Source organism: Palaemon carinicauda, chromosome 1 (assembly GCF_036898095.1).
Source record: "Palaemon carinicauda isolate YSFRI2023 chromosome 1, ASM3689809v2, whole genome shotgun sequence".
NCBI classification, from domain to species: domain Eukaryota; kingdom Metazoa; phylum Arthropoda; class Malacostraca; order Decapoda; family Palaemonidae; genus Palaemon; species Palaemon carinicauda.
The window spans coordinates 238,166,220-238,193,727 of NC_090725.1; the positions used below are offsets into that span (position 1 = coordinate 238,166,220).

Sequence of the window (27,508 nt, forward strand, 5' to 3'; positions counted from 1 at the left end):
ACAGTGAACTGGAATTTCACATACAGGTCTAGCAGACCAGATAAGGAAATCTATTCAAGGTAGAAGGCACACACACAAACCCACAGCTATAGTAATTTCAAGTTAATTCCCTAGTATGATTCCATCAGGATGACATGGCCTGAGCCCATAAAATGGATTTTGAGCAAAGCGAAAAATCTATTTTTGGGTGATGGACTCTCCCTTTGCTGACCCCGCCCAAAATTACTCTTTCTGCGGCCATTTCTGCTTAATGACAAGAAAAGGAATGGCGTCGTAGTAGTAATGGGGAAGGAGGTCCACCGGGTACCTAGATCGGCAACCCCTTCTTTTGCCACTCTTACCCCTTTCATCAAAGAGTTAAATCTATTCGGGGTGAAGACTGCTATGTGTCGTATCTAAAAATACGTCCCCTGATATTATGCGATATCCGTAATTGGATACTCGCGCCAGGAGTTAGAATCCTGGAGACCTTTGGTTTATTTCTCTGGGAGTATCTCTGTAGCAAATGCCCTTTAAAAGGCTACCTAAAGGAACCATTCCATCAGGACGACATGGCACTCTCACCCAAAAAGATTTTTCGCTTTGCTCAAGATCCGTTTTTCAGTTATTGCCATCGGTTTTCTCTTTCTATTAAAATTTGCATATATGAAAATTTTCCAAAATATATAGAATAACCTATCAATAGAAAGGACAATTCATAATATTGTAAAGAACTATTTTTAATATTTTTGTGGTGGGGTGAGTTAAGAAAAATGTCCCAAAAAAGTTTTGTGCCTAATTATTAGGTCAGGTCAGGAATTTGCACTCATAGAGTTAAGGATTAGGGCGATATAAGACATGGCAAAAGTATTCCATAGCATGAAAAGCTGGTATGATCAAAATATGAAAAATTTCAAAGTAATTTGAATTTTTTCAAGCCAGACAAACCTGAGTACTATAATTACTGTGACTGTTTTATGCAAACTGGAATTGGTCTTTAAAATTACCTTGAAATTAAATTACTTTGAAAATTTGTCATTTGGTCCTAGTTCCTACGTACCATTCAAACCCTTGTCCTTTAATTAGGGAGACTTGCTGCTTGAAGGGTTGGAAGTCCCCTGGAACCAAAAATGGCTCTAATTTCTTTCCTGGGAGTGCTCATCGCTTGATGTGTGGAGAAGCGATGCAAGGACCACTGACACCCCCCTATCTGTTTTTTCACAAAGATAAAAAACTGATAGGACCTGGGTTGTACACACAAAAATGTACTTGATCAATCTGTATAACCCTGTTCCCCTCAAGAGATGTCAGTTAGAATCAAATACCAAGCATGATAATTAATGGGTTGGTATATGATTCACCATCAACCTGCTTGTTAAAGGGAGTGGAGAGAGAGAATTTTACAAATATAAAAAATGGTGCTATGAAGTGAAACTTACCAGCATTTGATCATATCAGCATGTTACATTTGGACCGTTTTGCTCATGAGAGGGATGACAGAAGAATGAAAAAGAGCCAGTTATACCATTGAGTGTTCTAGACTTTCATCTACACGTTACTATATATGAGATGCATCCTTGTCCCGTGAGGAAGCTGGGCTGGTTACACAACAGCTTGAGCAGCCTCCACAAGTCCAAGCATAAAGGTGTCAAGGAACTTGTGGCTAAACTCTCATAAGTAGAAGGCCTTGAATGCGGTCTATCTTTTCAAGACACTGGCTTTCAGTACTTGACCTGGCCTACTAAAAGGTTCCTTCTGAAAGCGAGGGTGGGACCAATACCCCTGGCCTCAGCCCTGGTCATGGCTAACAGTCTAACTCTCTTGTCAGGTGAGGCATAAGGTCTACTGATCATCTTAGGCCAGAAAAAGAATGTGTTCCATGACATCTCTTTCTTGGCCCTGCCGGTGCTAACGAAAAGTCTATGACACTCAGACTGGAGGTGTCGGGTCTTTTTCAGGTAGCACTGTGGAGCCCTCACGGGACACAGGAGTATCATACGCTGCCAGGCTTTGAGTCTTGGCTACAAAGTCAGGCATAAAACTGAAGATCACCTTCCACTCTTCAGCGTCAGTGACTACATAAGAGAGATTGACTACATAAGAGAAATCATGCAACTTAGGAGTTAAAACCCTATCTGATGACCTCCTTAAAGGCTCAAATGGGGTATGAGTAAAAGCTTTGAAGACCAAGGTGACGTCCCACTCTGAGGGCCTGAGATCCTGGGGTAGGCTCCTCACGATCAAAGATAACTCCCAGAAAACAGAGGTTTATACCCTTCAGTCAAAAGAACATAATCAAGGCTGAGCAGTAGCCTTTGATGGCAGCAATTGAGAGGAGCCTCTCTTTGCAAAAGAAGACCAGAAAATCCGTGATCTGTACTAGAGTTACTCCAAATGGAGAAATATCCCTTCTATGAGACCAATCACAGAAGGTGGGTATGACACTAATTGCAGATGGCTCACTTAGCCTGATAAAAAGCAGTAGAGGACCTCCAGAGATAACCAGACATCTCCTGTACAGTACCTTGTGAAAAGCTTTTCGCTCAGAGGTGCAGGATAGTTTCCACCATGAATAGCTATGGTGTGTATGCGGCTGACAGATTTATGTGGGCCACAGGGGTAGTTCTCTTGGGATCTTGACCAGAATAGCAAGCATATTGCAATAGCACAGTGTGAGGCCATCTGGGAGCCACCAGGGTCATCCCGAGTCCCAGCATAATCAACACTGTTGTGTATCGACTGGATCAGGCTGAACCGCGGAAAGGCGTAGACATCCAAGTGAACCCATATAGGTGTTTAGAGACGTCCTCGAACACTGCGCATGGATCCGGAACTGGGGAGCAAAATACACAGGAGCTTCCTGTTCACCCACGTGGCAAACAGGGTAAGGAGCCTTTCTGCTACCAGAGGATGTAGGGACAACTCGGCTCTTACATCCTATCCCTGACAACTGAGTTTGTCTGCTGCTAGTATATTCATCTTGCCTGGAATATATTCTTACTGAAAACTCTACGGCATGAAAAACCACACAGATGTGTATCCACTTCCTCAGCTTGCAAGGATGGCACCGCTTGCATGTTGACGTAGGGTACTACAGTAGTGCTGCTGCTCATCAGCACTACCAAGTACCACCTCAAAACTTATTGGAATGCTTGCAATTCTAGGAAGGATGTTGTTGTGCAGATGCCTCTCCTCTTTGGTCCCCAACCGAGACGACCCAGTTGTCTGGGTGTGCAACCACCCCTCCTTCAATGAATCCAAGAACAGTTGCATGTCCAGAGGTGTGTAGTTGAGTGAAACTCTCCTGGTGATGTTTTTCTCCTCAAGCCACCAAGTCACATCATCCCGAACCTCTTGTCCCACTAGAACAGGCAGGAATGAGGGATCCCTGTAGGCTGACCAGTGATACTTCAGACAGCATTGAAGAGATATCTGTGGGAGTCGCCCATGAGGATTGGGCTTCTCTAACAAGGACAGATGACAGAGATGATATTGCCAATGCGAAGCTGGTATTTCCGTCTTGGACAGGAATGGTTGTGCAACCTCTCTGAGTCTGCCTATGATATTGTCTTTAAGAAAGACTCGCTGCTGCTGTTTATCATCATGCCCTAGTACTTCAACCTCTGCTTGGATATGAGATTCCATTTGTCCCAGTTTACCACAATTCTCAGATCATGGTATAACGTGGGAATCCGACCTCCATCCTGAAGCAACTGCCTCTCTGAGGAGGCTAGAATCACCAGCTGTCGAGATACATCAGCAGGCATATGGGCCCTAGCAGTTACCAAGATGAACACCCAAGTTAACACTTGGGGAGCTGTACACAGTCCAAAGCATAGTCTTGTACTGGTACATGAGGGAGAAGAAGAGATACTTTCAAGAGGACTGATTAAAAGGCACTTGAAATTCTCCCTTTCAGATGGAAGACAGCACAGATCATACTGTTTCCATCCTCAATTTTGTTTGACACAAATGTGTTCAAAGGAGAGAGGTTGATGACCAGTCTCCAGATCCCCATCACCTTCTCCACCAGGAAGACTCAACTGTAGAAGCCCAGAGACTCGTCTCTAATGACTTCGAGCACATTCTTTTCAATATCCCTTCTTCCTCTGTCAGCAAGGTTATGGCTTTCATGGATGTTGGATGTTCCCTTGGGAACTCGATTGGAACTAGAATGGGGGGGGGGGGGCGGTGGTACTGGAAGGGCAGTAAGTAACCTTCCCGAAGTACACTCGTCACCCAAAACTCTGCCCAGTGTCTATGCCAAGTCCCCCAATGGCAAGACAAGCAACTTCCTACTCTCGGCAGTGGGAGAGGGGGGGGGGGGGGAGCGACACTGGTATCAGGTTTTCATTTTCCTCTCCTTCCCCTCTTTCCACCTCCCCATTCCCAAAAGAAGTGGGCTAGGGTGGTCAGAAAGGCTGTGCATGTACAGGCTTTATTCGTGAAGAGGTTGTGGGACCTGCAGAACGGGGTCATAGAGCATGCTCAAATCCCTTCCTTAATCCCGGTCATGCAAGCCAAACCCTTGAAAGAGATAGCCTGGTGGATAAGGGAGTCTTGTGAAGCAGTCCTCCATGATTCCACCACTGCCTCCACATTGCTTTCTGACAGGAGAGACACGGAACCATGCACGAACGAGTTCCTCAATACCAACACCACCTCTGGGCTAAGCTATTTTGAGAACTGAGAAACTACTGCATCCTGCCTATCCAAAATCCAGTTAGTCTACAGGTTTGCTGTCTCGTTGGTCAGGTAAGTGACTGCCTTCCCACCCAACAGCACAAGGTTCTTGTACTTCTCCAAAGCCTCCGAGGTTGATAGCCTCGTCAACTTTAAGGAGTATGTAGCTGCTCCCAATCAATGGTCGAGCCAGGAAACAACGTGGAGAGAAGCCAAGGCTGAAGCCTCCATGGCCACAAATTCAAGAGCCTAAGAATGACATGCCTTCTACCTAGAGTCTTTCTAAACTGACAGATCTACCTGCAGAGGTGCATATGTGGCATTCTCCAGCATGTAGAACCTCCGCTATCAAGAGAGTGGGAGTGGCAGGATCATGTTTGGCCTGCTAGAAGAGTGAATTCTCAGACCCGCAGATCTGATCATCTACCCGGTCTAAGGCCAAGTCAACGAGATCCAACCAAGGCAATTGCAAAGAGGTCTTCGATCTTTGAGGGGCCCTGACCAAAGTCCTTCCCAAAGGCGGTGCCACAGTCACCTATCGCAAACCATTGCACTACAAAATGAGCCCAAGGACCTTCACAAAAGAGGTCTGACTCGGGTTGTCAGCATCCATGGGCTCAGATCATGATCTGGAGTTCTTGAGACATCCTGCCACCCGCCCCCCAGCAACCTTGTCCACTACCAAGGCCAAGGGTGAGGTGAGGTCACATGTTCTGGAGAATCTGCTACCTCCCCATGAGTATGTTCATTCTACCCCAAGGCCAAACCGTTAACGTAATCGGGGACTGATGAGGATCCTGGCAAGCTGATGGCAACAGGAGAAGACCTGGTACAGGACTTGACAGAAGTGGGGAGAAGTACAAGGTACTTCATCTCCTGTGGGTCAGGGCCGAGGAGTCACCACAGCCCCATGCTCTACAGCAAAGTCCTCCACCCCACATTCTTGGCCTACCAAGGCGAGCATGTGCTAAAGCACGGCCTTGAATGTGCCCTCCTTTCTACCAACTCGAAGTCTACGGTAGAAGGAAGAATGGCCGTTTAGCATCCTGGAAGGAAGGAAGATGGAGGTAGCTGCAGCTCCTTCATCAAAATTTGAACTGACAGTATACAGGGGCATACCTTTCTGTCCCATCTGGCTGGTGCTGCCAGGGTAGCTGAGACCTAGAGGCCAGGAACCACACAAGTGTCAATCATCCTCCTTGAAAGAGGTGGTGGTGTAGCAGGAAGCCCTAGCCCTGCGATTACAGCTGGTCTCCCTGGACCTCTGCCTCTTCTTCCTCTTCTTCAGCTGAGAAGAAGAGTTGAGTCGGAGGACGAAGAGATGCATGAGGAAAAAGATGCGCACGCTTCTCCTCTTCCTGGCTTTGTAAGTAGAGCAGTCAAAATCTGAGAAGCCATCAACGACGATGCTCCCCAGAAGGAGAAACCACATAGGTCGCTCCAACAGGAGCCACAACACTGGGGCACAGTATCACAGGGGGAGACACACTCACAATGCCTTGCATCATCGCAACGAGAAGGACCGGGGGCACAACCACTGACATCAAGGGAGTAGGAATGGGCTCCGGGCACCCCCTGGGGCATGGGTTGGGGTAACAGACACAGGGGAAGGGGTGGGAATCACTGGCACTGCGTCAGGGATCGGGGTCACACCGGAGACAGGGGCTACAAACTACTTCTTTTTACCCTTACCTTTAACTTCAAGATTTCTGGCCCTTGGGACCAAGGTTTTCCGACTCCAGCACCTTACCTGCCAGGCCAGGGCTACCATACCAGACTTATAATACTTTTTAATTTTTAGGGGGGAACCACCACACCCTTCACCACTGGCATTGCCGGGGATACAGATAAATAAACAGGGAGTACTGGGGGAGAGTGTTAGCCTTAGCTACCAACTCCCTCAACAATGTCATGGAGGGTATACCTTAGAGACCTAAGGAAGCACAATTCTTTCTCGGGTCAAAATCATCAGCAGCAGTCTGTATGGTCAAGGGTGAAGGGCCTTCAGCCTCTGGAGGGGAGCAGGGAACATTAAGGGTTACCATCACACCAACAATGCCTGAAAAACCACCAGATATCGATCAGTGATCTCCTTATCCCTGCAGCATAGGGGTCTGATCCAGGGGCTTAAGGTCATGCATGACGACGACGGTCACAACCCGAGAAGACAGCAGTGGCGACAGACTTTGCTGATGTCTTCTTGGGCATTGCCCAGTCCCACTCCGAGAAACACCTTGATGGCTTTTTCCCTTTTTGACACAGAACACATTGATGTTTGTGAACAGACAGGGCCCTACAAGAGCCACAGAGGGAGTATGAATCCACAGCCAATTTAGCCAAACTGCTTGCAACCTCCCCCCTTCCCCACCAAACACAAAGTTCTTGCTTAAATTTAATCTTAAACTACCATCTCCTGGAAAGATTAAAAAATATCTAATTTGACAAAAGCTGTTTTGTATGTCTGTACTCAACAGCACGTGAAATAAAAATTTATCTTCTCCAACTAGAGAAGGGGCTGGGGTTCCTTGCCTTGCACCCTGCATTATTCAACATAAACTAAACAACTGATTCCAGCACTAAAACAATCTCCCTAATTTAAGGATGAAGGTTTGTATGTTATGTAGGATCAATTACGAGCTGCTGGTTCATGGAATCATCCTCATTTTGGTACAGTAACAAGGGAAAATGATTCCAAGTTATGCTAACCAATTTAAAATAGGATGGACCACTCAACTTTTCAGGAAGGAGAGCTAGAAGTCCTTCTGTTAGTGACTAATTCCAGTAAAATATTTAAAGCTCCAGTTCAGGGTCTACCCATCATGTTCTATGACGAAAGACTCAACTCACAATGTTAATTTTCCTGATTCTACAGTGGTTGTATATTTTGTAGTGTTCCATGTATCTGCATGATATAATTGACTAATGGGAAAAAAATTGTTTTTTATGAAACACAACTTACAAAAAAAAAAAAAAACATAGGAGAATATATGGGTTATTAGTATATTTGCACTGAATTTTTTACTATAATGCCTAATGTATTTATGGTTTTCTCATGAAAAAAGTGATTCATATTTACAGTACTCTCAAAGTGTTCATCTTTGTTCTCATTAAAAATCATTAACATATCAAATCAATAGTAAAAATTCTAACATTGATAGCTTTCCTTACTGTACAGCAGTCTGAATTTTAAACTTGTCAGAAAAATTTAAAAATTAGTAGACTACATTATATCATACAAGTTATGATATTAAAAATGGGATGCAAATACAGTAAGGTACACAATTTCAACATCAGAAAAATTTCAAATCATGACTTGGATGGTCTTACTAAAGTTAGTCCAAAGGCGTGGGGAACTTGGCTAACTAATGTCACTCGATTTTTGCCATCTAGGTCTGATGAACCAATGATATCTGTTAGTGCATCGTTCCAGAATATGCGGCCCATCTTGTAGTCGATAGCAAGTCCATTTGGCCATCCAATATCATTTTCCAAAAGAACAGTTCTGTTAGAGCCATCTAAGAAAGCACGCTCGATCTTAGATTTGTTGCCCCAGTCAGACCAAAACAGATACCTAAAAGCAGACATAAGTTTACAAATACTATACAAAACCAACATTGAAATATCTACGGGTATTTAAGTTATTTATTTTGTAAGGTCACTTACAAGCACATGAAAAGCTGAGCAACATAGCAAACAAAATATAATATTCAAATATTTATACAATTCAAAGCATATTTGCAGGTCATTTGTTTTCCTTACCCTCTCTTTGGAAAAACTGCAATAGCACGTGGTTCCAGGAGTTCGGTTTTCACAATAACTTTTCTGCTGGTACCATCGAGTCTTGAAACCTCTACTACCTACAAAAACATTCAACTGTAATTTATTATGATTTCTCAATAATAAATAATGAATATCATATTTCATCACAAAGATAACATATTTCAACCAAAAAACCATATTTCAATGAAACTCTGAAATTCATGTGCTATTCGTTCTCCAAATGAAAAGCTTGGCAAAGTAAAAAGTGAAATAAAAAAAATCCTTACAATGACATATGTAAAACCCTTACTTCCCACTGGAAAGAAGCTGTGGTATATATAACACATGCATAAACAATAGCCTTTCCAGTTACTACCATCCTCATTTCTCATTCTTTACCACTGCTCAGCTTCTGTTGGTTGTGCCTATGTCAACATACAAGATTTTATGCAGGTTGTAAAGTGAATAGGCTTATATTGGTGATTGGATCCTCAATAGATGTATGATCTTTACCAAGGCTTTACATGGTCTTTACTCATTCAGTGTACAGAGAGTAGTGCCTTTTCAGAAGATTCAAGTTTCTTATCTAAAGTTGGTTGAATCTAGTACAAAATAATACACTAGCCAAATGTAAGAATAGGTCAGTATTAGGTCAGACTCATGGGCTTTCCCTTCCCTTGCTGCTCCCCCATGCCCTTCCGGCTACGTTTGTTAATGTAGGCCAGGTTAGTGATTTTGGCATTCAAAATAAAGTGTTTCATTTAGAGGATTTATAAAAGCATCCAAGGTCTGAATTTAATTATAGATTGCACTGACAAGGTTGCTTGGCTTCAGCACAGGACGTTATTTTCCATAGAGAAGCCTTACAACAGGCAAAGAGGGTTTTCAAACTTATGAATAGGCTACTTTTTACTTCATTTTGACTCAAAATATCGCTCAAGTACTTTTCCTATTTCTAATCGCTACTTCAACCAACTTTATATTATATCAATGGTCTCCCACCTTTCTGTCCAATCTCTTCCTCTTTACAATGTCTAAATAATTGGAAGGTACAGTATACCATTGTTGGGATTGTACTTATTTTTTAAACCAACTGTGGGAGCTGTGGTGGTTTTGCCAACTACTGGTTAATGTTAGGATCTCTGAAATATCAATATACCCATATTGATATGTGGGAATATCTCTTCAAGCAACTGGCCCATGGATTCCAGTGGTGGACTAGTAATAGGGGTAGAACTCTTAGCATTCTGTCCAATTTGCCTGCCACTATGATTAGAGTGGGGATGATTGTATCCTTCCAATGCTCCAATCACAGTGGTATTATCCTTCTCAAGTCGGGTAGGGAGTGGGAATTTGGGAATCAACTCTGACGGGTGTCATTGGTAGAGGAACTAATTCCATTAACAGCTAATGGTGTCTCCTTTAGGTTGTCAAACAGTAAATATTTTCTTTCCCTTAAACTTATTTTTTCCACTTATTTTGTTCATTTTGATTACCAACTTGCTCCTCAAACAATATCAATAACATTAATACAGTTTTCCCTAACCCTAGAACGTCTGATGAGCCCCTGCCATTTGACGTACGCAGCCAATTCAATTATGGAAAATTCTGTTGACGAAGATTTGAAGGGTGAAATTTCAAATTTTAAATAAACAAAATTTTATAGCCTATTAAAAACTCAACCCTCTTGCAATATGCTTACAGCAAACAACTGATACAGTACTTTCCTTTTAATAGGAAATTACACTTTATCATCTTGTGTGGTTCCTTCTGTTGATACAACAGGAACTGTGATCTATGTTCATAATAAAGTAACTTACAATACTATAATTTTTGGGCTCAGGCCATGTCGTCCTGATGGAAGTTCCTTCTTAGTAGCTTCCTAGGTTATATTTAACTACAGTGATATATCCCAGAGAATTTTACTAAAGGTATCCAGAATTCTAACTCCTAGCACGAGTATCCCTTGTATTATCTTATAAGGATATCGCATAAGATCAGAGGACGTATTCTTGACACGCCACATAGCTATCTGCACCCCTAATTGCATTTACTTCGAGAGGGGAAAGTGGCAAGAATTGTAGGAGAGCCGTTATTAAGGCAACAGCACGACGCCGTGTGGCGCCATCTAGTCATTCTTTCTTGTGTAGCGTTCCTACTTGGTGTTTATCCCGTGTACCTCTCGCTGTTTTGGATTGTTATTTCACAATGATGTCTTCACCAGCCTCATCTGCCTCTGGAAAGTTGAGTACTATCTTTAATTTGTATAAATGTAAGCTCTTGCCAGTTTTTTCCTCAAAATAGGTTCGTAATTAACGTAACAAGAGCTGTTGCCCAGCCGGATGGTTTCTTGGATGCGGTCGTTCTTTGCATGTACATCTAGTTAGCCAGAACGACTTTCCCGGCATATTTCGCTTTAATAACTTTTAGCTATTTAGCATTTTAGCTAGGAATTCTTATTATGCCCTTGTTTTTGTGGATTTGGCAATTTTAATACCGAGCCCCACGAGTGCTAGGCTTCCTAGCTTAGGCACCCACACACTTCATGCATGATATAACCTTCCTGGTAAAGTTTTATTGAAGCTCAGGCAATATTTTATACAATTAAGATATTACTGTATAAATTTTCCCCTTCCAAGATAGTATACAAGAGTGTTTCGGTGACCGATTCTCACTGCGCCTAGGCTACTAGCCTAGGGGCTTTAGTATACTTTCATACATGTCCCCAATTGCCCTTGTATCATCTTTCAAGTGGAGACTGACACCTCCTATGCCTTTTAAGTCGATACCAATCTCCTTGGGAGATTTAAGAGCAATTCCTTTTCCCTCTGACTGGCCTAGGCTAACCCTAGTCAGCTTTGCTGTGAATTGTATTCAGGCAAATCTAGACTGGGCTGTTTCCGTTCCCTTCTCTCAACCACTGAGTCAGTTTTGAGTTTAGGACGGGACATCAGAGTAATTGTCTGTGATCGGTAGCCGCCTGGCTTGGCGAACTGACTTCCTAAGTCAGGTTAGGCTACCAATGCAGGAGGCTAGACCTCCCTAGGCCATCTCATGGAGGTGTTATATGATAATGCCTTCTCCCCATGGCCTAGCAGACAGTCCTGTGCCGACAGATCCTAATCTGAAGAATTTGCTTAGGGTCTCCAACACTAGATTCTGAGCCTCCATTGAGACAAGCGGCCTGGGTGCCGCCTTCTCGCTCAATCAGACTAACCCAATCTAGGGAATGAATTCCCTGGCCCCTAAGGTTGTCTTTGCTCTGGATCAGAATCTTTTAGGTTAGATAGGACCTACCAGGTACTACCTCACTTGCAGGACCCTTGCCCCTCCCCTGCTGTCCTTTAGTGTTGGCGTAGCCTTCACACATCCTGGCCATCATTCTACAATCGACCCTAAGGGTAGATTGCGGGATTGGCTCTTGTTCTCTGTCGGCCGTCGACTGAGTCGGGTGCCAGCAGGGATCCCTATTTCCTTTAGATTGTTCTTCAGTCCTCCCTTGGACTGCCTTCCATGGCCCCACTACTGATTTTGAGGGGCTATGGTTGGATGGAAGCCCGAATATAATTCCCCCTTCCATATGAACCCTCATTCTGGATGGAGGTCTGCAAGGCTGAGCCTTTGCTTCCCCTCCCATCCATGCTTTCTCTCTGTCTTACCATCTACCCTGGGCCAGCTGCCGGCACCTTAGAGCTGCCGGCACCTTAGAGCTGCCGGCAGCCAACTCGGACCACGGTCTGCCGTCAGGTTGCCCTGCCGACGCTTGCCATGGATTACCGTTGATCGGTGACCCAACGGCAGCCGGCACATACCGACCGGCTGCCAGCAACTATGCTGACTGCCGACAGCCGGTCGACTAACTGTCTGAAGACATATCCTTTCGCCGGCCGCCGGCGGGTCCGCCTTTATAGAGGGACCCCTGGCGGCCGGCAGCGGAGCGGCTGCTGATGGCCCGCTGCCCTTTACCTAAGAAGGCAGTATACCTTCAATAGCCCAGGCTAATGCTGGCGTATGCCGGCAGGCACTGCTGTATTGGCTGCGGAGTGGTCATAGTCACTGCGATATTGATTATTCCGCACGACACATACCGCTGTGCGGTCCGTGCTGTAGCCCATACATTTTTTCCAACCTACAAGGTGCTTCATGGGCAGCCTATTGTGAGACCACTACACCAAGAGAGCGATTCTCTCTGGCTTAGATTATGACCAATGATCATTTTATTCAATCCCCAATATTGAACCTTAGAAGACGGTGTTAAAATTACACTTTATATCCAAAGGATATTATCTTCTCCTTTTAATTCGACTAGAATTTAGTGTTCAATATTGAAGGAGGTCATAGCAATGGGCTGGACAGGAAACACATGTGGGTGACTTTCCTCTTTCCCTCCTAGCTTACCTATCCTAAGCTAAACAATATATATAATTGTATGATGAAATTCGGAGATATTTCACCGAATACTCATCTGCTTTTCTTTCTTTACAGGAGGAGCATCCCGAGTGCGGGACTCACTTCTACAAGGTCCGCAGTAAGAGCTTCTGCGGCTATGATATGTGCAGGACCCACGCGCGCTGCGCAACTACGAAGGGATCTCTGAAGTATTGGGACCCCCAGGTATGTGACGTTTGTTCAAAACTGGTTACTGAGGCTTTTGATGATCAAAAGTCTACTGAGTCAAGGGATGCAGCAAGAGAGACGCTGCGAAAATGGGTCAGGGGCTTCCAGAAGAACACCACTGCCCCATACCTTCCTAATGAAAGGACGAGGGCTTGTTTGTTCCCTAGGGCATCTTCGGATGCAGTTATCCCTCAAGCTCAGCCGGAGATCCCCCTGGTACAGATTCCGGTAGAATCTGATGTTTCTGATGCCTTGAAGGCCATCCAACTGGAGGACGACATGTCGGTAGTTTCCGAGGAGACGGAACGGAGTCTTCTAGTTGAAGAGCAGGATTAGGAGACTGTTTTACCTCCTGAAGGCGACGAAGTGAAAGCTGAAATTATTTCGGTTTCATCGGTTACGGTGGCTGAGCCTGTCCCGTCGACTTCTTCTGGCTCCCAACAAGACACGATTATTCATACGCTTCATTCTCTTCTGTCCATGTTCCAGGACATGAAGAAGCAATCGTCCGAGAAGGAAGCTTCGCTGCGGACGGAGATGCACCAACTCGTGTCTACACATTTAGCCCCCAAGAAGCTAAATGTCAAGGATCTTCCCGCCTTTTCTGACAATAATCCTTGGAGGTATGCTGAGCACATGCCCATGACAGGGGGGAAGATCTTCCTCTCCGACAACCTGGGCACTGCCCCAGTTGACGATGTTGAGTTTAGGCCCAGCAAGGGGGCCTATCCGGATTGTTACGTCCGCCTGAGGATGGAACCTCCCTCCAAAGAGGAAACAGAGCCGAAAGAGGTCATCATAGTAGACCTCCCCAAGGCCCAGGCCTTGTTCACAAAAACCTTGAAGGAGAGGTCCTTCACTAGTTCCAAGGTGCTGGCTCTCAGTAAGAAGCACCCATCTTTCATTGCTGTTTCTTCCCGTGCCTTCCCCTTTATGGAGAAAGGGTTTAAGGCAGCCTTAAAGGCAGTCGAGACAGGAAAACCTTGCCCTACACTTGAAGAGTGTAGACCCTTTTCCCTCGCCCTACCATCTGATGTGGACTGGAAGGACGTTTATAACACCTTCTCAGTCTGGAAGCTGGAGGCCGACATTGCCGGACGTCAGTTCGGAGAAGACCTCCCAAAGTTGTCAGACTTCCACCTGCGCAGGGAGCAGGAAACAAAGGAGAGACTTGCCGCCTTTATGTCCTTGCAAACCGGATTAGAGACGATGGCAAGCGTCCCCAACACCCCAGATATGTATATGGTCTTTGCCAAAGTGCATTTGGCAACGGTCACCAAAGACCTATATAACTTCATCAAAGCCAGACGGGCTTGCAGGGAGTTAGTGTTCGCCTCGGCTGCGGTGAGGCACGAACTAATGAAGCTGATAGCCTCCGACATCTGGGGAAAAGACCTCTTCCCGAGTGAAGTGGTCAAAGAGGTTGTTGATGGAGCCGCAACCGAGAACAGGAATCTCCTCCACAAATGAGGCTTGTCCTCTAAGAGGAAGTCTTCCGCTGAAGAGGGTCCACAATGAAAACGGAAGACCCAATGACCCAGAGTGCCCTCTCGCCCTCCACGACAACAACAGCTTCCCGTGTCCACGGTGCCCCAGACGGTGGCACAACCACCTACTACATTCCAGCTGGTGCCCCAACAGGTGGCGACTCAATTGCCTGTCTTCACCCCAGCCTTTGAAAGGCAATTGACAACCTTTCGAGGTTTCTCTAGACGCCCCTCCAGAGGCAGGGGCAACAAAGGTGGACATGGCCAAGGAGGCAAGTCCTCCAACCAGCACTCCAAGTGAGATGCTACCGGTAGGAGGGAGACTTCTCCTCTTCCGGGATCGCTGGACCTTCAATCCCTGGGCTCACAGCCTAATCAAGAACGGACTGGGGTGGAGTTGGAATGCAGCTCCACCAAATTTCCCTCAGTTCTTCCAATACTCAACCCCCATATTGGAAGAATACGTTCAGGAACTCCTAGACAAGAGAGTTGTAAGGAGGGCAAAGTCCATCAAATTCAAAGGAAGGCTGTTCTGTGTTCCGAAAAAAGACTCAGAAAAGCTCAGAGTCATTCTGGACTTATCACCACTCAACAAGTTCATAATGAACAACAAGTTCAGAATGCTGACTCTTCAACACATAAGGACCCTACTGCCCAAACAGGCATACACAGTCTCCATAGACATGGCGGACGCATATACTGGCATGTTCCGATCAACCGCCAAGTTTCCCCGACCTAGGATTCAAACTGCAAAAAAGACAGTATGTCTTCAGAGCCATGCCGTTCGGACTTAACATAGCCCCAAGGGTATTCACAAAGCTTGTGTACGCAGTCTTTCGTCAACTACGCCTAAAAGGGAGTTCAGGTGATTGCCTACCTGGACGACTGGCTGGTATGGGCAGCATCCGAAGAAGAATGCACGCAAGCCTCCAAGGAAGTGATCCAGCTCCTGGAACATCTAGGATTCAAGATCAACTTGGAAAAGTCTTGACTATCTCCAGCTCAGAAGTTCCAATGGCTGGGTGTCCACTGGAACTTACAGTCACACTGCCTCTCCATTCCATCAAAGAAGAGGAGAGAGATAGCGGAATCTGTCAGGAGACTCCTTCAATCCGACAGGATATCAAGAAGGCAACAGGAGAGAGTGTTGGGGGCCCTCCAGTTCGCCTCAGTGACAGACCCAGTATTGAAAGCTCAATTAAAAGATGCATCAGGACTTTGGAGAAAATATGCATCAAACGCTGGAAGAGATCTGAAAAGACCGATACCAACTCGTCTGCAATCACTCCTCAAGCCATGGTCGGAGGCCAAATACCTAAAGAAGGAGGTACCCTTACAACTGCCTCCACCTTCGGTCACCGTTCACACGGATGCCTCAAAGGAAGGATGGGGAGGCTACTCTCACCATCGTAAAGTCCAAGGAACCTGGTCCTCCCTCTTCAAGACCTTCCACATCAACATTCTGGAAGCCATGGCAGTTTTTCTCACACTGAAAAAACTGAAACTTCGCTGCTCAATCCACAGCCGACTGGTACTAGACAGCGAGGTTGTAATGAGATGCCTGAATCGACAGGGCTCGAGATCGCCTCAAATCAACCAAGTGATATTGGCCATCTTCCGCCTGGCGGAGAAGAAGAGATAGCACTTATCAGCAGTCCACCTTCAAGGGTTCCGCAATGTGACGGCGGACGCTCTATCCAGGCTCAACCCGATAGAGTCAGAATGGTCCCTAGACTCAAGATCATTCTCCTTCATCTTACGCAAAGTCCCACGACTTCAGATAGACCTCTTCGCAATGAGCGACAACAAGAAGCTACCCCGGTATGTAGCCCAGTACGAGGATCCTCTAACGGAAGCAACGGACGCGATGTCCCTAGACTGGAACAAATGGTCCAAGATCTACCTGTTCCCTCCAACCAACCTTCTGCTGAAAGTCCTCAACAAACTGAGATCCTACCAAGGAACGGCAGCAATAGTGGCTCACAAGTGGCCCAACAGCATCTGGTTCCCCCTGATAATGGAACTACGACTGAAACTGATTCCGTTGCCGGATCCAGTTCTGACTCAGCAAGTGTACAAGTCGACTGTCTCAGCTTCATCACAGAAAACCCGGAAACTTCATCTCATGATTTTCTCACCTTAGCAGTCAAGAAAAGGTTCGGGATTTCAAGGGACAGTATTAACTTTTTAGAAGAATAAAAGTCGAAATCAACAAGACAATACGAGTCTTCCTGGAAGAAATGGGTTGCTTTTGTCAAGGCAAAGAAACCAAAGGAGATTTCAATGGAATTCTGTTTGTCCTTCTTCATCCATCTCCATGAACAAGGTTTAGCAGCCAACACAATTGCTACGTGTAAATTTGCCCTGACCAGACCTTTGCTGTACGCCTTCCAGGTGGACTTCTCCAATGAGATCTTCAACAAGATTCCAAAAGCATGCGCTAGACTTCGGCCCGCAGCTCCTCCGAGGCTCATTTCATGGTCCTTGGATAAGGTTCTTCACTTAGCATCAACCTTGAAGAACGAAGATTGCTTTCTGAAACACTTGACTCAAAAGGTGATATTCTTATTTGCACTAGCCTCAGGAGCCAGAGTTAGCAAAATAGTGACCCTTTTGAGGGATGATGGCCACATTCAGTTCACAGACTGCAGAGAACTGAACCTTTTTCTGGACCCAGCGTTTCTCGCCAAGAACGAGCTGCCCACTAAGAGGTGGGGTCCCTGGAGAATCTGCCCTCTGAAGGAAGAAGCATCTCTATGTCCAGTAGAATGCCTAAAGGTCTATCTTCGTAGAACTTCAGACTTTAAGGGAGGTCAGCTTTTCAGGGGAGAAACATCAGGTTCAACATTGACCTTGAAACAACTAAGGGTGTAGATCACCCATTTTATTCGCAGAGCGGATCCATACAGTACACCCGCAGGTCATGATCCGAGAAAGGTTGCTTCGTCTCTGAACTTCTTCCAAAACATGTATTTTGAGAGTCTTCGTGCCTACACTGGATGGAAATCATCCAGGGTCTTCTTTAAACATTACGCGAAACAAGTACAAGAGATAAAGCACTATGTGGTGACAGCAGGTAGTGTACTAAAACCTGCTGCTTGATTTCTGCAAAGAACAGTGCACTAATTGGGACTTTTAGTGAAGGGTGTGCATGATGAACTCCTGCGGTGTATCATGTTTAGTGATGTGTCTAGTACATGACACTATAGACTGTTCTAAATACACAAGTGACTAAAGCATAAAAGACTGACACATGTGCCATGCATATTCATATGCAAGTGTTCCTTTTGTAACAACAGAGACAATAGTGAAATATTACTATATTTCCCATAGAGTGGCTTGTGTTTCCTTTTCAGATGAAACTTTAAAATTTATTCTGTTATTACTAATTATTATGCTTTCACACAATATTTTCAAAGAAATTTTTTATTTGATTGTATATGTTACAACCCATGATTTCTATATACTGTCTGTTAATAATCACAGTTAGGAATTTTTGCGTCTCATTTCAACCTAAAAATTCTAAAATACAAATAAAGGGTGTCAGAGCTACTTTTTATCCTCTAATTTTTGGAAAATATTCAGAATAAATTCTATTTCTGTTCTAAGCAAACAATCATCAAATTTATATGTTATGCTATTAAGTTCAGTCCCTGGTAATGACTGACTTTACCAACCTGTTTACCTTACTGACTTTACATTTTCCTACATGAATGTTAACCTGTCTAACTTGTCTACAACGAACAAGCAGACTGAGGGAGGTGTCAGTAACCTATACATATTTGTTCCTTTCAGAATACAAACTATGTTTTTACGTATATGAGACACTAATATACAACTTGTTTGCTAGATTGTTCCTTGAATTCACAATCCTCGGGTTTTTTTCCTAGAGTCTTCCATGACTCATCCCTGTAGGGGGCAGGAAGCGCTGACATAGTCCATGATCAGTTGAAAGGTGTATGACGGTAACACCAGGTGTCTCTAGGTCTAGATGACCAAGGAAAATTTATCTCGAGGTGATTGGCACTACTGAAAATCCACAGATACATTTATGCTCTGGTAAACTTCCATCAGGACGACATGGCCTGAGCCCAAAAATCGGATTTTGAGCCAAGCGAAAAATCTATTTTTGGGTGAGGTAGCCATGTCGTCCTGATGGACCCACCCTCCTTTGACAAAGGATAAATGAATCCCTCCCTAATGTACTGTATCTGTAGCACCTCATTAATGCTACAAAGAATGACTAGATGGCGCCGCACGGTGTCGTGCTGGCGCTAAATCACAGTACGAGTAGGAGTGTTGCCTTAATAACGGCTCTCCTACAATTCTTGCCCCTTTCCCCTCTTGAAGCGTAAACGCTATTAGGGGTGCAGATAGCTATGTGACGTGTCAAGAATACGTCCTCTGATCTTATGCGATATCCCTATAAGATAATACAAGGGATACTCGCGCCAGGAGTTAGAATTCTGGATACCTTTAGTAAAATTCTCTGGGATATATCACTGTAGTTAAATATAACCTAGGAAGCTACTAAGAAGGAATTTCCGTCAGGACGACATGGCTACCTCACCCAAAAATAGATTTTTTGCTTCGCTCAAAATCCATTATTCAACACTTCAGATTTTCAATCATGAGGAGCTGATTTATAATACATCTGATTAATAACAAAACCCTTAATATTTATTTGTGAAATCAACCTTCTAGCAACTCTAATTTGCAAAACTTACCCAAGAAGTTCCCATCTAGGAAACTACATTAATTACAATAATTTTGATACAAATGGTTCCAAGGTTACATAAATAGTAAATGATTATAACCTCTGCATTTTGAGTAATGATGATAATAGCACTTACTATTAAAAAACTCGTGGAACATTCATCAATAGATTCAACTCTTTTGTTTTACCAATATTGTTGATACATTTGAGTGAAATATCCTAGATGACTTTTATAGAAGTGATCATTTCCCTATTTTAATAACCATGATAGGTCATGCAACAACAAGTCCTATTCAATGAGATAATGAAAATAAAGCTGAATAGGAGAAGCTTCAGCTTTATACGGGTCAGGTACATCCTTTAATTATTCACAAGATCATGAGAAAACAACTGACTTTTATGTAAAGTCCATCTATCACACAAAGTTAATAGAAATCACAAATTATAAAAGTAAAGTAATTTTCATTTTTCCTAACTATATAATCCTTAGTCCTTTAATAGGAGATTGATTTAGCGCAGCTGGAACTCGGAGAGTTACAGGACTTGGGAAATTAAAAATCTCAGGTTTGTATAATTAAGAAAAATAACAATTACTTTATTAAATTTGTGATTTGTTTCTACACAAACATAAACCTTCATCCTTTCATAGGGCTCATTCTTATGCAGATGGAAGTCCCTATTACCAAACCGGCTGGCTAAAATCCCAATATAGCTAAGCTAGGACCTGATAAGGTGCAGAGGATAGCATCCTAGACACCTTGCGAACAAGAATCGAAAGTACTGTCAAGTTTATGGCCCAGGCAACCAAGGCTGTTCAATAAAAAATCTCTCTCTTATACTGGCGAGTTTGATAATAAGACATATACAAATCTATGAGTTTGCCCGCACATATTCACACATCTATCCTCCCTCTCGTAAGCAGGATGGTGGAAGGAACACTTCTATTTTATCTATTATAAAGCTGCTAGCTATAGAAGGTGTATCTTATCAACGTTCGTCCAGCTCCATGGGATCCCAACAACTATGTCTCTAGGGAGGGTAAGAAGAGGGTAATAAGGGCCAGACAATCGCTCTCATCCTAGACTTAACATTGGAAACATTATCACATGACACTTTTGGTCATTTCAAGGAGCTAGGGTTACTAAACGACTTGCTGAGCAGCAATCATAGGTCCAGGTAAATATGTATTTAGACATGTGAGTGCATTCCAACATATAACGCACAGTGAAGGTGGTCTGATGCTTCCATACTGCAGTCTAAAACTTTAGCCACTGAGAGATTTTTCTTAAGAGGCTAGAGTAGCATTGCACCAATTTCTCTGATCTCGTGGGTGCGCACCGTAACTTGTTCTGATGAGCTGGCGCTTTTAGGGTGTAATGCTCTATTGACAGTCTCCAACAACCAAAAGGAGATTGTGGTATCGGTGACTTTTTTTTTGCTCTACCAGTGCTTATGAATAAGTTATGTAACCTAGGTCTAGCAGTATTAGTTTTCTTAAGAAAGCACCTTAGTGCCCATACAGGACACAAATGTAACTCATCTTGATCATCGGTTACTTTCATATGAGAAGAAACTGTAAATGATGAAAATCTGGAATCAATGATTGACAGATACCGAGTTTTTGCTACAAACCCGGAAAGAAAAGATAAAATGACCTGTTTCCAGTCCTCAGAGTGAGAGAACAAATATGAGAGCCTTTAATTCACCTATGCACTAAGTCAAAGCCAAAGCAAGGAGAAAAACTGTTTTTAGCATATTGTGCCTATCTCAGGCTAGTCTCAACAGTTCATACAGAGCTTCCTTTAAGGATCGCAACACCTTAGTCACATCCCATGCTGGAGGTCGAATCTCACGAGGAGGACAGGTCTGTTCCATACTTTTAATAAGCATGGCTAATTCTCACTAAAAGAGGAAATACAGTATCCACTTCTCTCAGTCTCGGTACCCTGGTTCAAGGCCGAATGATACTCTTTTACTGCTCAGACTGAGAGGTGTTTTTCCTTTCATAGGTATAGTTGGACAAAGGAGTCCTTGGTACACCTTACTTAGTAGTAGTGCACCATGTCACCCCTTACTTTGTGGCGAGTAACCATTGTGGGGAGATATGGCAGAGATGGTGAGGGGCTAAACATAGGAACATGCCATGCACTAAGGGTGTGGCTGAGTGTACTACTTCAGTGAGGTGTACCAGGAATTCCTTTGTCCAACTGAACATAAGAAAATCCCTTACAAGTGGAATAGAGGCTCTCAAAAGGAGAAGTATTCCTTTCACGGCACCAACCACAAAAAATGGCCCACTTTGCAAGGTACACCTCAGATAAGGACTTCCTGAGGTATCGGGACATGTCTCATGTGAAAAGCCTCACTCTCTCTGAAGAGGTGCTGGTATTCTCCATCCATGAAATGATAAAGAGACTTCACTGAGTCATGAAACCTCCGCAGGTTGCGCCAAGTTAGTAGCTCTCTCAGAGTCTCTACTAGTATAAGCAGAAAGTCCTGGTACCATTCTAATTGAAGAAATTTTGGAGTTACTAGAGTCAATTTTAGATTTTGGGATGATAACACTTTAACACCCTTCGAAGAAGGGTGACTCAACTTTTCTACTATGACATTCCTTTTGCCATGAATGAACCAGGCTGAGAGGATTACTGCATTACGGACTGCCCAGTCGTGTACCAATGCCGCTAACTGGCAGAGAAGATAATACTGGGCCACCTCTCTTATTGACATATGCCACTTCGGTTGCATTGACGTTTATCAGTGCAACTGAGTGGCCAATGAGCAAGGGCTAGAAGTGTTGAAGCACTAGATAAGCTGCTTTCTACTCCAGAAAATTGATATGGACACTTGTCCTTTAGTGACCATTGTCCTAAGGCCAGATGATCCATAAGATGCCCTCACTTCTCTTTGATGCATCTGCAAAATGGAGATCTGGAGGGGAACACTTTGAAGGAGACCCCTAAAAAAGATTCTGCTTGTCTAGCCACCAAAGTGGAGACTCCTGAAAAAGATTCTGCTTGTCTGACAACCAAAGTAGATCGGATCTTGTGTCTTGCTCAATTGGTACTGGGACGAGGGGAATTTGTGTTCTTCAACCACTGTCTGTTTAGACACCATTGTAACGATTGCAAGTGGAGACGACTGTGAGGAAGAAGTTTCACTAGATGATAGGTGGCCCAGTAGCTGTAGCCAATTATTGTGCTGGCAACTGTGCCTGATAAAGGAAGGGATGAGCCACTTTCCAGAATTGAGTTACCCTGTCTTGAATGGATACTCTCTCAACTAATGTGTCTATGTTCATGTCCACGAGGGAGGATATGAGGCTGAAGTTGAGAATAGGATAAAAGCAGCATGGGGAAAGTGGAGGGAGGTAGCAGGAGTGGTATGTGAAAAGAAAATACTAATCAAGGTAAAAGTCAAGATCTATAGCACAGTAATAAGACTAGTATTAATGTATGGATCAGAAACATAAACTTCTAGATGAAAAGAAGAAGCAAAGCTTAAGAGAACAGAGATGAGAATGCTAAGTTGGATTATGGGAATATCTGTTTGAAAGATTAGAAAATTATGAAATAAGAAGAATGGCAGGTGTAATGAAGATTATTTAGACGATAAGAGTATCACGACTGAGATGGTGTGGGCACATGTTAAGGATGGATGGTGGGGAGGGCTTGGGAGGAACCTGTAAGGAGGGGGAGAAGATCAAGAGGGGGCAGGAGGGGGAGAAGATCAAGAGGGGGCAGAGAATTACATAGCGAGAAAAGGTGAAGGATGATATGGTGAGAAGGGGTTTGGTGGAAGAGGAGGATGCTTTTGATCAAAGGCATTAGAGAGGGCGCATCAGGCAACCGACCCCTTAATGTAGGCATAACGGTGGGGAAGAAGGAGGTATATCACACTTTGCTTGGCTGAGAAATTTGGACTTTAGATTCGTAATGATCCCCAAATCGTGACAAAACGAGAGGAGTCTGTCCCGATAATGACAAAGTCAAGACTGAGCCCACCAGTACAGTATTATCCAGTTGTTCATGTACTGGATCAGATGAATTCCGTAATCATGGGACCATGCCAACACCAACGTGAACACCTACGTGAATACCTGAAACAAAGGGCTTTGAACGGAAAGATTTTGTGTCCTAGGGCAAAGCATAGAAGCTTTTTTGAAAAACAATTTATGGGGATCTGGTAATATGCATTCCTAAGATTGACTGAAATCATAAATTCATTCTTCCACAGGGTGTGTCTGACTGTACTTGACATTTCCATCCTGAATATAGTCCAGAAGATCAACTTGTTCAGAGCTGAGAGGTCTATTTCTGGTCTCCAGTCCTCTGAGGCTTTTTTGACCAAAAACAGACACTTGAATAAGCCCAGAGACTCTACACGGTTTTCTTCTACATCGCCCTTTATCCGCATAATCTGCACTTTCAACTGAAGGGAAAGATCTTTCTCTCTTCTTGGGCGATAGTAAGACCATGTTGTTGGAGCCAAAATGAAGGGAAGGTGTACACAGGTGAATGGTAGGCAGAATCTGTAGCAAAGCATGTCCACTGCTCTTCCTTGTGAAACTGTCACCTCATCCATTTTTCTGCCAAGCATCCCCCACACAAGAGGTGGCTTCGTGGGGGGAATTGTCAGGCTTAGCATGATCGATGGCCTCGCCTACCTTTCCCTCTGAGATTTTGGTTCTGTCCCCTTCGTTGGAAAAATGGACGATGAGAATCAAAAGGCATTTGAGAAGCCTATGGTGTGGTTCTGGGGTCATATATACTTGTCTCTGGTCTAGGGGCTGGTCTGGAAGCTTGCCTAGATGGAGGAGATGACGTAGTACAGTCACTGGAGTTGGAAGGCTGAGGCATCCTAAATGGCACATCTCGATGCAGAAGCGAATGCCAATTAGATTTTCAACATTTACCTGATGTCAGTTCTACCTGTTCTAAGGGAAACAGAAAATGAGCCTTAAGTGAGGAATTCATGAGATTCAGTTCCTTTCTCTGGTCTACTTGCATCATGGACTTAGGGCAACCGTGCCTCGCTTGTTTAAAATCCAGTTTGGCCCACTGGTTAGCTTCCTGGTGAACCAAAATTCCACAGCTTTCGCCCCAGAGTAAAGTCAGTGAATTGCCTCTTCTCTGCATCAGAGAGGTCTGAGTTTAAGGCCAAGTATACCTGGGTACCTGCCCAGTGATCCAACCAGGAGGCTGCCTTTAGAGTAGACATTTCTACAGCTAACATGTTTGAGGCCTCTGAAGCCATGAACATAACGTGTTGAGCGGCTAGTTTCTCACCCGAACTGAATAGGGCCAGGGTAGAAATGGCTGGGTCCAGAAGCAAAGAGGGATGAGAGTTCTGTGTCGTAATAGTGCCTCTGCCTCGGAAAAGCTGATGGAAGGATTTTAAATGATCGGCCTGCTTTCATGTTGAATGTCTTTTTAGCTAAGTCTAACCAGGCAAGTTCTAGTTGTTGTCTCAAACCTTGGGAAGCATGGCAGTGTCTGTCTTTTTCAGATTTCCTGCCTTTAATCGGTGATCTAGGGGTTTTGCCAAGTTCGCTATCCCTACCGATCAGGGACACGACCTATAGAAACGAAGTCTTAGACTCTGCCTCCTCAGACTCAATGCAATCTGGACAGGCTATTAGTGGTAACTGTCTTGAGTTGTCGGGAGAAGTTGCTCCTCTCAGGAAAGGAATCTTGCTGCTTCTTGTCGTTTTATTAGAATGCCGTACCCAGGGATTAAAATATTATCTCTAATTTCTCTATTTGAGGAACTAAAAGGTTTCACAAATGAAACTTTGCTTTTTGCTGGGGAACTCTGCCTGCCAGGTGGCAAATGAGGAGGGGAAAGATTATCAGGATAGCTCCCAAGAGAAGACCTAAGGGAGTGAGCTTGATTTCTTGGCCTTCTTTTCAAGTCTTTGCTCTCTTTCTTCTGGATCCTTTCAAAAAGCGCACAACACCTTTAAAAGACTGGATACAGAGGTGGTTGCCTAGATGAAAAATGCTCCAATGATGTCCTTTCAATGAGTCAACCATAGATAAACTTGATTGGTAACAGCCTGTACAGTAATGCCTCACAACAGTAAATTAATTCGTTTAGGAGTGGCTTTCTTTTTGTGAAAATTTCGTTATGAGTCACATTTTACATGTAAATTGACTAATTCGTTCTAAACCCTACAAAAGCACCACATTATTCCTGAGACGGGCCAAATACACTGACCTGTGTGGATGATGAAGTACAGTAGTAACCTGTTGGGCAGGTGACTGACCGACCACGAACAGGTGAGAAATGCAGGGCATTTGTGTTTTCGGACATTGACATTATGATTAATATAAAAGCCCATGCTTGACATATAATAATGAATCATACATAAAAATGAAGGGCAGATCATTCTGCGCCTAAATGCAGAAACAATATTTACAGGATATTTACAGTGAATATGTACAATGTTGAAAAGAGCGCTACAGGCATTGTAGGACATTGTCCTTACAACTACTACCCCCCCCCCCCAGACAATTATCAAAAGGGGAACATTTTAATGATTGTATGAAAAGAAATACAGTGAACCCTCGTTTATCGCGGTAGATAGGTTCCAGTCGCGGCCGCGATAGGTGAAAATCCGCGAAGTAGTGACACCATATTTACCTATTTATTCAACATGTATATTCAGACTTAAAACCTTCCCTTGTACGTAGTTCTGTTAACAAACTACCCTTTAATGTACAGAACACTTAATGCATGTACTACAGTACCCTAAACTAAAACAGGCACAAATATTAAAGGTGATTTTATATCATGCATTTCCTAAACACGCTAAAAAGCACGATAAAAAATGGCAACCAATGTTTTGTTTACATTTATCTCTGATCATAATGAAGAAACAAACTGGAGGTAGAGCTTTGCTTATTACCCAGACATATTTCCCATACTTTTCCCTTAGAACTACATCACATCTTCCTACTTTAGATATATATATATATATATATATATATATATATATATATAATATATATATATATATATATGTATATATATATATATATATATGTGTGTGTGTGTGTGTGTATATATATATATATATATATATGTTTATATGTATACACATGTACATACCTACATATATACATAAATACATGCATACATATATATATATATATTACTGTATATATATGGGTTATGGAAAAAATCCGCGAAGTGGTGAATCCGCGATGGTCGAACCGCGAAGTAGCGAGGGTTCACTGTAAATGGGTAAAACATAAATATACATATTAGTCTCTATGACTAGGACTGCAGTGCCGTTATCCTCGATATGCGGTTGCAGGATTTCGCCCCGGTGGGGTGAACCAGTGGGTTTGACTGCTGGTTGTAGTTCTTTTGAACTGCATCTGGTCGGGTGTCTTGCGTCTTCTATTCTGGGCACCGCCGTTACTACTCGTGTACATCGACGTTGCTTTCTGTCCACAGTCAGCCAGTCTTCTGCTCCGTGGACCATGATCTTAAATGTCTTCTTCGTCCTCTCCAGCACACGATAGGGCCCTTTGTAAGGATGAGAGCGGGCTTCTTTCAACCATGCCGTTGGCTGCGGGATTATAGGCCGTCGTGCTGAGCAGGTTGGTCCCCACAGGTCCAATATGAAAGCAGGTCCCCTGTCGGTCATCATGTCGTCCGGAACCCTGAAACAGCTGACCTAGCTGGAAAGAAGGGCTTGGGCGCAGGCGTCTGTCGATGCTTCGGTCATGGGAGTCGCCTTTGGCCACCTCGTCGAACGGTCGATGATTGTGAGGAGGTACCTGGTGTCACCCAAGGGTGGTGAGGGCCTCACAATGTCGACGTGGATGTGTCCGAACCGTCGCTTGACTTGAGGGAAACTGCAGACCAGTAAGGTCAGGCGTGACGCCTGACCTTACTGGTTTGACATGCCGTGCATGCACATGCCCAATCCTGTGAGTCCTTCCCGATCGCCGGCCACACAAACTTGTCGGTCATCAGCTTGGTGGTAGTCCTCGATGAGGAGTGCGAGAGACCGTGGAGGACGTCGAATATCAGCCTTCGTCTCGACGGTGGGATGAAAGGTCTAGGACGGCCTGTGCTGGTATCGCATTGCAGTCGTTGGGATGTAACTTGACGCCCTACCACTGAAGGGAGGTCAAGAGGACCTCGAGTCTGCTGTGGCAAAGTTGTCTGTTTGTTTCCGGGCAATGTCCTTGTAGTCCACCCCGATGTGGATGGAGTTGATGCTGATTCTTGACAGAGCGTCGGCCACCGG

General features: G+C 44.1%; 1 protein-coding gene across 1 annotated transcript in view; it reads right to left on the reverse strand.

Moving 5' to 3' along the window:
- The window catches only part of Lrp4 (LDL receptor related protein 4), a 339,698-nt gene that overhangs the window by 55,258 nt on the left and 256,932 nt on the right, over positions 1–27,508 (reverse strand). Inside the window, exons 21-22 of the mRNA XM_068388178.1 lie at positions 8,422–8,519; positions 7,990–8,233 (exon numbers count right to left, since the gene is read on the reverse strand). Of these exons, the coding sequence (XP_068244279.1) occupies positions 7,990–8,233; positions 8,422–8,519 (342 nt within the window). The remainder of the gene's footprint in view (positions 1–7,989; positions 8,234–8,421; positions 8,520–27,508) is intronic.